Below are 11,270 nucleotides of genomic sequence, written 5' to 3'. Positions count from 1 at the left end.
ATTCGTGAAAGCCACTATAGTGGCGCGTAGTATCTAAAAGGTTAAATCGCCTTGAACTTCTTAAAATTTGCTGTACTCGCCTCGTTGTTATTGGTAGTTGTTGGTGAATTCAAAGTTGTGCTGCACTTTTTGTTTCCTTTGCTGTCAGCCTCATCAATATCGAATATTGTCCTCTCGTCAATTTTTTATTTCCACCTGTAGGGTGTTTCTTACCATATTCTTCACTCAAATTTATATAATTATCTATTAAAGTACGTCATCTATTCATTTTTTCCGCTATTGATCGATTAGAACATCCCAAATCTTTATAAGCATCAACCGGATGCCTTTTCTTCGCTGGCCAACAGCTTGCCTCGTGGCATTCTAATAAAAATAAATAAAAATATAATATTTTTACTATTGTTTTGATCTTATAATGGAAAATCAGTAACTTACAATATATCATTCCAAGCGCATTTCTTAAGCAATAGTTTCATAGTTCCCATGTATTGTAATTAATAATTAAATATAACATACCAGGTTGAGAAATGCAGTATTGACATCCATTGATGAATGTGGACTTGATGTAACATTCGTGCTCATGACCCTATATAGTAACATCGATGACAGGAGGAAGCACGACTTCAGAAGTATGGCCACGTTTAAAATGGGTTGCACGATTTTGGTGTGGAAGAAGCAGATTACAATGTTTTCCTAAATCACTTGAACGTTACAATTCTACCTGTAAATAGAGATCATTTCAATTAAGAAACAGAAGAGATTTCCCAATATATATATATATATCACATTTTGCCTTAATAATGTACAAATTATAAACTAAATCAGTGACCCGAAACCCTTTATAATGTTAGAATTTTGTAATACGGTCTAACTTAAAGAAGAACTCAAAGAATTTTGCAACACTGTTCGAAAACTAACCTCTTTTCTTGTTGTATTTGTATCTAAGATGGACATCGCTTGCAAATAAGATTTTAATTGTATCTTCTGGATTAACGTTTCTGTTATAGTCTCTTGTTTGCACCATTTTATTTAAGTAAAATAAAATTTTTAAGTAAAATAATTCCAGAAGAGTGAATGTAGAAGAATTAACCTTTCGAAATGCGATTGGATAATGTCAATAGATTCCAGCGGCAATCCATTGGAATTGTCCAATTCCATTCGCGAGGTCTCTTCTCCGCCACTTGGAACGGATTCCGAGCAGTATTCCTGACATCATTGGTCACATTAGATCCCGCCAAAAATTTCTACACAGAGAAGAGTACATATATGTATATGTTTGATCCAAAATACAAATTACGTAATACAGTGACATGTACATCGAGCTGTCTTCCCAGGCGACTGACCGCTTTACGTCTTTTCTCCAGAAAAGTGGATTCCACTTGGAACAGTTTCCGAGGGATTGTAAAATAATAATCATTAATTATTTTTATGTTTTGTAATTATTATTGAAATGTGAATGTTACATGGCTCGTTGGTCTAGGGGTATGATTCTCGCTTCGGGTGCGAGAGGTCCCGGGTTCAAATCCCGGACGAGCCCAGGATACTATTTTTTTTCGAATTTTATATCATTATTTCAGTTTTTCTTATCGATGATATGTATCCTTTTCTGAATACAAATAATATTCGTTTTACATATTTATTAGTAGTGTACTTTTCAACATTGAATATTAAAGTCGCTGACTAGATTATCGATTACTGTGTTGCGATTAGCAATATCGAAGATATCCAATATGGCGCTCGCATGGAACCCGTCGAAGAAGCACAGTGATCGCGAAAGGTCTGTCTATTGCAACAATTATCTGTATCTTTCGTCATCTTTCATGAATATTATTACAAAGTTAATTGAGAAATCTTATTTACATAATAAAGTTCAGTCAACGTTGGTGCTGCGTGATTAACAGCTGGTGCCTAACCTCTTTATCACAACATCGACAAATTTTATTTTTGTTGTAGGTGGATTTGTATTTATCCAGTTTACATAAACAGCAAAAGAACGCTGGCAAGTGGCCGGAAGCTCGCAAAGGACAAATGCGTGGAAAACCCGACGCATCAAGAGATCCGAGACGTTCTAGTGGCAGCTGGCTGCAATGTTGGTGTAGAAAACAAGTTGCATCCAAGGGAGCGTAGCAAAGAACTATTGTACCGTGGTCGTATTCGTGTTCAGTTGAGAAATGATGATGGAACTCCTGTGAAACCGGAATTCCCCACTAGAGACTCTTTATTGGTATATCTAGGCACTACTATTCCAAAGCTAAAAACTCGTCAGGGTAAACAGTCGATGGGTGAACAATCCTCCCAGCCATCGAGCTCTTCATCCAAAAAGGGTAAGGGCAAAGGGAGGAGGTAATGACAGGGAACAGTGCGGTAAAGTTGACAAATATTTGTCCCTTATTTGCACTTTGATGTTGAAATGTGAATTATTCACGTTTACGGAAAGAAATTGCACTACATTTTGTACAAAGTTCTTAATAAACAGGTATAGACCGAGTATTGTTCAACCGCAGAGTTTATTAGTTAATCTAGCCGTCGAATGTTTAACACGATCTCATCGTCTGTTTAAAATTATTACAAAAATGTATTGCGCAAAGATGAGTCCTATGTCATGTTTTGAATGGTTCAAAGAATACGTCATTTATTTTGAGATAAAAAATATACGGTTGTAAGATTTACTCTGAATCTCTGTACTCGTTCTTGGCATTTAAATCAACAATCTTCAGTCTCATCTGCCGAGTCATTCTGCTCGGCCAAACCTGTGTCCTCATCTTCAGTGCGAACAGAACCTACATTTTCCTCTGTATCTGGATCGCTGTCATCCGACAATTGTCGCGGTGAACCCAGAACTGGGGACAACGTTCTACCATGCGGTACAAATTTGACGATGTATCCCGTAGGTTGTAAATGTGGAAAGTAGTCGGAATGAACAAGATGCGTCAACGGAGTCTAAAAATTATGTATGATAAAACATTTATAAACCTTTAATATTATCCGATGACTAAATAATAAATACCTTGCTATTGAAGCCTGTAGGGTATGTAGGATATGCACCAAGCACAGGTGCATCTTCTCCGTTTGCGTTTAATAAGTCACTTCCTACGTTGATATTACTTTCACCTGTCTGAAATGGAAGAAGAAAAATTTATTCATTAAGAATCGAAGGCAAGAATATTTGTTGGATCCAGAAGCCTAGCGAGAGGGAAAGCGGAGAATTGGTTCACCAACTGGTAATACTCACTGGAATAGCACTTCCAAGAAGCGACCCTTCTCCAGGCTGACTTAAACCTGGCAACAATGCATTATTCAGTTGAGTATGAGCATGGAGCAGGCTATGCATAGGCATAATGGCGGCTCTAACAAGAGCTCCTGGAACGGTGCGCAACCTATTGATATGAGGATGGAAACGAGGGTGTAAAATTGAACGTAGTAAACTACCGCTAACAGGAATATGATGATAGCCACCAACTAGTGGCGACAGAGGCTGATGACGCGGATAATTAACTCTGCTGTGCGAAGGTCTACGTATATGAGGACGACGGATTAAATGATGTACCGCAGGAATGTATGGAAGACCGACAAGAGAATCCGGTAAATTTGCATCAGCGCTATCCGTATTCCCATTGTTTTCGGACAAGTCGGTATCATCATCCTTGTTGACTGGGTTACTTAATCCGACTACGTCGTTTTCCTCATTTTTCGACTCACAATTGGCTGACCCAACAAAGTGAGAATGACCTTTTAGTGGTCCTCCTGTAAGGAAATAATTTGCAACTTGATGGGCGTCACCTAAGAGTTAATAAAAGATTATAAAAAGATACGACAATTAATATACTGGTGTGTTAGTATATTATCCTTCTATCTCACCCACTCTTAGATGTCTTCCGGATCCGAGAACGTTTCGCGAGGTACGATCTTTATTTGTCAGATCGTCAACATTGTCAGTTACATACATTTCCATTAATTCTCCTTGAGAACGAACTGTTTGAAATTTTTCTAAAATAATCAGTCCACTGAGATATCGAACTATTTTTTAATAAAAGCTTATACTACAATAGATTATTTTACCTGTATCATTACTATCGGAGAGTTCGTGGTCTAATGATTTTGTACAAGAAACACGAGTGTACGGTTCGATCAAATATAATATTAAAATTGTGCACACGAATCGCGGTCGTTTCATAGTTGCACGGAACGACGGATTTTTGAAGAATTAATTAACACTGACAATAATGTCCGCCACGGTGATTACATCAAACTGGTGTGGCGCATGATTTCGCCTGAGATTATATGGACTGTGCAGTGCAAATTCTGCTGACAATTTATAAATATGTATTGTTCATTTCCCATAACATATGTGTTTGATAACAGTGTATACGGTTGCAAAAGGTTTTACCAGAATGTTAACGCACGTTGAAACGTGCTCTTTTCTTTAAATAGGTCACTGTTTGATTTCAAGGAAGAATAAATTATACTCGTCCTAGAAATGTATTCCCGAGTTCTTTAAGTCGTTTCTTTCTGCACGATTGCATATGGAATCATGAATACGAATCCACAGAATAGACTTACAGTAGACGTACGGAATGATATCTGCATGAATTTAGTCAGTGTCAACGGGGATGTTATATCAACTACTGAAAGTTTATAGGCATTACATTTTGAGAAAGAAAACGTAAAAAAATAAACCACCTTCTTTTTCCGTGACAATGTTTTCACATTGCCGTGACCAGGATTCGAACCTGGGTTACTACGGCCACAACGTAGGGTCCTAACCACTAGACGATCACGGCTATCGAAGGTCATATTAAAGAATTTTATTTTTTAGTAGAAATAGTCGATACATTTTGTAAATTGGAGCGTTAGTTGCTTCTTCTTTTATTTATCATTATACATAATAATGAATAATTACTTTTGAAAAAGTGACTACAACAATTTCGAAAGAAGTTTTTTTTCTAGCGTAATCATTTTTTATAATTTGATCGAATTTTTCTGAGAATTTAAAGAATTATTTCTTTATAATAGTGCAGTTTAAACTTACAACGGGCCCAGTAAAGTTTAAAGATATTTTCAGAATTACGTAATGTTGCTGATTATGAGGCAATACGCGATTCCTTATTTATATATATATATATATATATGTACATACATCTGTATGTATAGTCAGAGAAAATCGCAATTTCAATTTACATTTCACTACAGTTTTTTCATCTTTTTTATAGTTTTCAATTATTAAGCGTAGAAATAGGGTCAATTCGATATACAAGTTAATACATTCTAAAGGTTTGCATATTGCAAATTGCAAACGATGAAAATTACTAGTAATGAATAACCAGTCTGCGGTTGTTTGTGCATGTATACACATGTACATATAAATAAAGAATTAAATAACTTCTTATTGTAAATTATATTATATTTATAGTAGAATTTTTTAAGTAATTTTGTCGGATTATAATTATGTTATCGACAGAGATGCGATCACAGTGTTCAAATGTCGGTCGACAGATGGTAGTCGCAGTTACTTGGAAAATTATAATGATTTACCAATGTTGATTTCCACACTGTATATCTTTCGTCGCTTTTCCATTTTAATATCACCATCGATATCTCCTCTTTAAATTCGGGTAAAATTTCTGAAAGCCTCGTATACGACGTTTTAATATATTTTATATCGAATCGATTGTATTAAAATGTGAATTTCAGGGAAGAAGAAACGTCACAGATTGCAAGTAAATAATCTGGTGTCAAAAGTTGAAAGGAAAGAAATCGATAGAGTAGGAATCCATCATTCATGAAGAAATAGCTCCTCCATTTTCTGTTCTCATAATATAATCCGGCTTCCCGGGACCGTCTTGTGCTACTACGACGCCGTGGTATGTCTCCACCGATAGTGGTTCGAATCATGTAAAAAAGTTGACAGCAGTGCAGTGGCGTACAAAACACGAAGAGTTTTTATGTCGCAGGCCAGAAGAAGAAGAAGAAGAAGAAGAAGAAGAAGAAGAAGAAGAACTGCGACGCGCGATTCGGAGAAATATAGGTCTTCTAACGCGTCGTCAATATTAAACATCTGGAGGCAATTGGAACACCTCCTTTACGATAGTAATAGCTTTCCAAGATAAGAAGCGAACAAAACTTCCATGAAATTCTAGCGAATTTGATGTTTCACTTTTAAAATTGGTAGAACGGTTTACTTCGGATCGAGCATTCGATCTATGAAAATATAGACAGGCTAATCGAAGGATTACATAATTGGTTCCTTGGTTTTAGGTTTAGGAACCGAGGAATAAATTAACCGACGTGGAACGTTTTACGAAAGGTTGTGACGGGTTGAGCAAACGGATGCGCGCTGTCGGTAACCTTCTCCGTGTTTCTGTTATCCCGGCCGCGAGAATCTCTCGGCGAGGCTGCCTCAACATCGTCGTTGTCGTTGTCGTTCTCGGTGAGTAAGTACATACACGATGTTCACGCAACGGTAGTACAGCAGTAATTAAATTGCGGACGCTTCTGCGAGACGACCTTAATAACGACGCTAACGTTTCTTTCGCGTAAATTAAAATAGATTATTATTTTCTGCATGAACAAATTTAACAAGATGAGACTAACAAGGTGCAAGTTTGTGGAATTCTTGTTTTCAGATTGTTTTTAATGGTCTGCATAAAAAAGATTTTAGTACCGGGTGACATGTTTAATTCTCATCCGGATGAGAAGTCAGGAATAATCTGATTCAATTTAAAATTTGAAATTCTTTCCAATAATAGCTACGTTACTATAATTCACATAAATAAAATAAATGAATCGAACTAGTTTCCCTGTAGACGAGTAGGCCCCTCCGAATGATCCAAGAACGTAATCTAGCGATAAGCACCCCATATCATCCACGTTTGCTCGACCCTTTATTTTCTGCGAACAATTCCTCTATTTGAATTTCCACGAACCCAAGAAACCATCGCGTTTCCACGAACATTCAAATGCTTTCCGCAAAATCGCTGCGACCCTTCTAACCGCGAATTGATAATTCTTCTGGTCCATCTAACCAGATCTAATGAAAAAGTTTTCTCGTTCCCGCGCGGCTTGCCACGTATAAGTTCAAGATGAAGTAATTCCGAGCTCCGTAACGACTACAATACAATCTTTACGCGGATCGCGTTTTCCTAAACGGTCACCATTGTGCGGCGTAACAATAGTTCCTCGGGGTGTCGCGTTCGCCGGGGAGGATCGCTTGGAGGAAGTCGTATTTTCGCCTTGCCAAAACTAAATTAATGTAAATTCGTGTCGACGGGAAATGTTTTCTAACGCGGAAGCTTTGAGATGTGCAGAACACGAATATTACGACTGAAATATTCGCGGTTACTTCGGCTAACGTCGGCTGCGTCAGATTCCCCGATTACATGTATCTCTGAAAGAAGATTCGATATTGAAAACGGGGCCCTCGTTGAAATTATAATAAAAGCGTGAAAAGGTATCGCAGGATCGTAGAAACACTATTTTGAAATTATACATGACGTCTTTGTTCTCGTTGTTTAGTTTACTGGGGGAATATTCTTTCCTTTCGGACAAACGTTTTAGCGTAGAAATAGTCGAGCTTTTATTGTTAAAAATGAATTGCGGCTAGTGGAAAATGATCGAAAAGTCACCGTATAATTAATGAAAATCGTAATTACACATATCGTTGTGTATACTCTGTCGACCCGATAACATGATCCCTTCTTTATTCACATTCTCTGGACCATTTCGTACTCGTGTCTTCGTCGTCATTGGTTTTCTACATTTTCGTCAATGTATCGATGCTCTTGACACATGCCTTCATACTTTTCCGATCAATGTCGTACACCTACGAGAGTATTACGGACAAAACGTGATCAATTAATAAATTACTACCGAACGGATCTTCGTGGAAAATAATATAAAATAGGTGGCCAACAAAATGAAATCGTCCATGCAACGAATAATTGTAATTTCATTGGAAAAAAGTCAATAGGTACCTGTTTGATGAACTTTCTTTTCAGCCTCCTGTCTTGGAACAGGAATTTTTCGCTCGTTACAAGGTTTTCGAACGTTTTTGCTCGCAGAGGGCCGAGCTTCTTTTGGAATTTACTCACGTTCCCAGCGCAGGTGTCCTCGAGTTCATGAATTTTAGCGTGTATCCTGCGCTGCCGGCGTCCCATGTTATCCACTTTTTTCGTCAACTGTCTTATTTCACCGTAACATTCGCGGTATTCCTTTCTCATCTTTGTTCGGATCTCCAGCTCCACCTAGATCGAGCAGTCGAATAATATTAATACCGTCGGCTCGTCGCAGTATCGGGTAAACAATAGAACAATAATCACTTGCTCGATCTCCCTGTTTATGCGAGCTCTAAATTCTCGCGACACATTCCTCCGTTTACCGAGAATTTTGTCGACTCTGTCTCGATTGGCTCGTATCCACGAATCAACCTTCCGATCGATGCAGTCGTCCCCGTAATCAATCTGAAACGACTCCTCTTGATCAACGTTGTCGGCCACTCTCGCCAGGACTTCACCGCTCCAGTACAACACGCGATCTTTCTCTTCCAGTAAACGATTCCATGTGTTTGGCATACGACCCACCGTTTGACCCATTGTTTCTCGGAAACAGTGTACATAGCCTGCCGATAATTCTGACATGGTTTCGACAATCTGATTCGGCGCGGCGAGGCGGTTCGACGCCCTCTAGCCAAGCACACCGACATTTTCGAAAAATTTTTCGTAGAACCGAAGCGTTTCGAAACGCGATGCCATCATTTATCGGCAAATAGAGCTTTTATACGAAAGTTATTTTCTCAGATACGCGTAGTGGCAGAATGTTTTAGGCAGAATCTAGAACAATCGTATATATATGGATGCACACACAGGATATAACAATTAAGACGACGACGACGACGACGATTGAAACAATGTTGCGACGATAACAAAATTCATGATCAGTCCGGGGCATTATTTTTTTCAATTTCAATGGATCCAGCTTTCGTAGCTGAGGTACGAATTCCTCGATTTAATATTTCCAACGGTTTTCAGTTTTCCAATTATTCCATGTTTCGTTTGAATAGTTAACACGTTTCGAGAAACACGTCCATCGTGTGGTCCGATCACCTGAACATACCGGTGGGAATGAAATGTTACATGAACGTAATGCTCTTCATGTTGTAGACAGCACATCCGACGGAGGTTTTAATAAACGTGAATTTCTATTCGATTTATCGTTACATGCAACTCACGCGCCACCGTAAAATATCAAACGCTGCTATCCCCGTCAAATCAAAATGTTACGAACTTTCGAATACTGTTTTCGATGTCAACGAAAACAGTTTCCCATCTAATTTTTGTATCCAGAAAAAGACTCGATCAGATTCTACTTTTCGAGATTTAATTCGCCCCGAATGATAATAGAATTCGATGGATCGGGAATAGAGAAGCATGGTATAGCCATGTTCTGACCATATAAAAAATCCTTCGAGCCGAGTCCACTTCAAGCGGAACGTTATTCTCTCGGTCTCGGCGATCCCCATTCACGGGTGTTTATGCCGGCGGGGCGAGGCGGGGCGAGGCGAGGCGAGGCGAGGCGAGGCGAGGCGAGGCGAGGCGAGGCGTGGAAGAAAATAATGTCCTATTTATACCAGTCACTCATTATACCGTTAAATAAATAGACGGCGTTAAAAAGAGCCTCGCCGAGAAATGCCCCGTTGTTATATTATATTTTTTGTCTAGCTCGCACCCTCTTGCCGCGTGTTGCCGCGTCGCTCGATGCCGCGGCAGCGACCAAGCATTGTTTGCCGGCGTGTAAAAGCGAACAACGCGGTCGCATAATGCCTGGAAACTTCGTCGGGCGACCGGTCCGGCAACAAAAGATCGATTCCTCTGGCGCAGTGTCCGCCAAGGATTGCATTCAGCGTGATTTTACGGTGTCGGACGTGGAAAAAGGAACTGGAACGGACGTCCGGCCGTCCGACCGCCCGCCCGTCTAGAAAGTCCCCGCGAAATTCAATCGGCGCGAAGCCCGTGTCGGGGTGTCAATTCAAAGCAACATAATCTCCGTTCAGCCCGGCCAATAATCAGTTTATTGATTTTGACTCGAGACCGGTGTAAAGCACCGTTTACAATAACCTGACACGGGACGGACATGTTAGCCACTGCGGATATTACGAGCGTCCATTGTTTCTTGATTAATAATTCACCGAGATGCTCCGCGATATCTTTCATTAAACTCCTCTCCCTATTTTTACCTCGAAACTATCGCGTTTACCCTAAAACTATCGCGTTCTCGACAACCGGTTCGCTGCCAAGAAATATAATGCAGGCAAAAAATATAATTCCCGATCCAAGTTACGACGGTGAATATCGGATTTGCATAAAGACCTATCGCATCGACCTAAAGCAATGGGGGATCCTTCTTCTGCTGTCCGCAAACAATCCCAAAAGGGACACAGGCTCGATTAGTTAGAATCTGTCAGTGGAGACGTCGCTTAGCACAGCGCGACGGGCTGGGCCGAGACGCGGGCTCCACGAATCCCTTGCGCGTCACACAATCGTCTATCGAGTCGTGCCACAAGTAATACGGATTGCCTTCCATATTGTATATCGAGTACGATGTACATACAGCCTATCGTAGTAACGCGATCGAAGTCATTTTTCATCTTCCTTTATTCTTCGCAACCCGCCGACGTCTTTATATTTTGCATTTCCAAAAGAACATGGAAACTCGCGAGCCACTTTGTGGCCGATGCTGTCTGTTGAATAGCTGTATCGCGTATCGCCTGTTACTCTCGAAAACAATTCAAGCAATAAATCTGTAATTGCTCCTGGAAGAATCGATACAGAAAACATCGACGTTTCGCAAACATGCATTTTATCGCGGCCACCGCGCCCCAGTCGGCCGCGTTTCCAACAAATTCTGCCGCAACGGCATTCGCCTTATCGTAATCGCTTCGAAATTCCGAATAATTTGTTAGCCGCGGTCACCACGGTGACCAGCGGCCAGCGGCCAGCGGCCAGTCAACGCGTTAATCCCTGATCGCCGCTCTGCTCCGTTTCGCTCGGCACGGGCCGTTATCGCATCCGGTGCTCCATCGACATCGACCACCGCATCGAAATCGAAACCCGTCTCGTGCGCGCGAATTTCCGTGTCTCCGACCGAGAACTTGCGAATCCACGCCGACCGCCATGGCACGCGCGCCCCGTGGAAGCGTTGTCGTTGGACCGGACGGGGAACGCGGGACGTGGGACGCGGGACACGTATCGCGCCGAGATTCCTACTCTTCTTATTGT

At 40.5% G+C, this 11,270-nt stretch overlaps 3 protein-coding genes, 1 long non-coding RNA gene and 2 other non-coding genes across 9 annotated transcripts in view; 2 read left to right on the top strand and 4 right to left on the bottom strand.

Annotated features, from left to right (window-relative positions):
• Positions 1-6: 6 nt before the first annotated feature.
• LOC144479143 (uncharacterized) lies at positions 7-1,191 on the bottom strand. The gene is made up of 3 exons (XR_013495475.1): positions 919-1,191; positions 517-721; positions 7-363 (listed from the first exon to the last, which is right to left on the bottom strand). It is a non-coding gene; the product is annotated as an uncharacterized LOC144479143 (long non-coding RNA).
• A 274-nt stretch (positions 1,192-1,465) lies between these two features.
• Trnap-cgg (transfer RNA proline (anticodon CGG)) lies at positions 1,466-1,537 on the top strand. The gene has a single exon. It is a non-coding gene; the product is annotated as a tRNA-Pro (tRNA).
• A 103-nt stretch (positions 1,538-1,640) lies between these two features.
• Positions 1,641-2,669, top strand: Srp19 (signal recognition particle 19). The gene is made up of 2 exons (XM_078177253.1): positions 1,641-1,777; positions 1,954-2,669. The coding sequence occupies exons 1-2, from the start codon at positions 1,731-1,733 to the stop codon at positions 2,345-2,347; spliced, it is 441 nt and encodes a 146-aa protein (XP_078033379.1). The 5' UTR covers positions 1,641-1,730; the 3' UTR covers positions 2,348-2,669.
• A 29-nt stretch (positions 2,670-2,698) lies between these two features.
• Positions 2,699-7,746, bottom strand: LOC144468082 (uncharacterized). Of its 2 annotated transcripts, XM_078177247.1 has the most exons (6): positions 7,650-7,712; positions 4,060-4,305; positions 3,859-3,987; positions 3,233-3,780; positions 3,008-3,115; positions 2,699-2,940 (listed from the first exon to the last, which is right to left on the bottom strand). In XM_078177247.1, exons 2-6 carry the CDS (start codon positions 4,172-4,174, stop codon positions 2,704-2,706), a joined length of 1,137 nt encoding a protein of 378 aa, XP_078033373.1. In that variant the 5' UTR covers positions 4,175-4,305; positions 7,650-7,712; the 3' UTR covers positions 2,699-2,703. The 2 variants fall into 2 exon arrangements, with proteins under 2 accessions (XP_078033373.1, XP_078033375.1); XM_078177249.1 differs by lacking the exon at positions 4,060-4,305 and having other exon boundaries at positions 7,650-7,746.
• On the bottom strand, positions 4,710-4,781 carry Trnah-gug (transfer RNA histidin (anticodon GUG)). The gene has a single exon. It is a non-coding gene; the product is annotated as a tRNA-His (tRNA).
• Positions 7,396-11,270, bottom strand: part of LOC144468083 (uncharacterized) — a 58,736-nt gene continuing 54,861 nt past the window's right edge. For 2 of the 3 annotated variants that reach the window (XM_078177250.1, XM_078177251.1), the window contains exons 2-4: positions 8,316-8,614; positions 7,971-8,240; positions 7,396-7,819 (exon numbers count right to left, since the gene is read on the bottom strand). In XM_078177250.1, coding sequence (XP_078033376.1) covers positions 7,751-7,819; positions 7,971-8,240; positions 8,316-8,588 — 612 coding nt within the window. In that variant the 5' untranslated portion in view covers positions 8,589-8,614 and the 3' untranslated portion in view covers positions 7,396-7,750. The remainder of the gene's footprint in view (positions 7,820-7,970; positions 8,241-8,315; positions 8,615-11,270) is intronic. The other variant, XM_078177252.1, reaches the window with a different exon arrangement.

The sequence above is a fragment of the Augochlora pura genome, chromosome 3, assembly GCF_028453695.1.
Source record: "Augochlora pura isolate Apur16 chromosome 3, APUR_v2.2.1, whole genome shotgun sequence".
Taxonomy (NCBI): Eukaryota; Metazoa; Arthropoda; class Insecta; order Hymenoptera; family Halictidae; genus Augochlora; species Augochlora pura.
Note: the sequence above shows the minus strand (reverse complement) of the source record. Positions and strands in the feature narration are given on the sequence as shown.

Bases quoted from the DNA above. Each gene is read 5' to 3' on its own strand.
- Srp19 (XM_078177253.1), top strand. From the start codon at position 1,731: ATGGCGCTCGCATGGAACCCGTCGAAGAAGCACAGTGATCGCGAAAG. The intron at 1,778-1,953 runs GTCTGTCTATTG...TTTTTGTTGTAG, and splicing joins AAGCACAGTGATCGCGAAAG to GTGGATTTGTATTTATCCAG.
- LOC144468082 (XM_078177247.1), bottom strand. From the start codon at position 4,174: ATGAAACGACCGCGATTCGTGTGCACAATTTTAATATTATATTTGATC. The intron at 3,781-3,858 runs GTGAGATAGAAG...ATTAACTCTTAG, and splicing joins CGGAAGACATCTAAGAGTGG to GTGACGCCCATCAAGTTGCA. The intron at 3,116-3,232 runs GTGAGTATTACC...CTTCCATTTCAG, and splicing joins TTCTTGGAAGTGCTATTCCA to ACAGGTGAAAGTAATATCAA.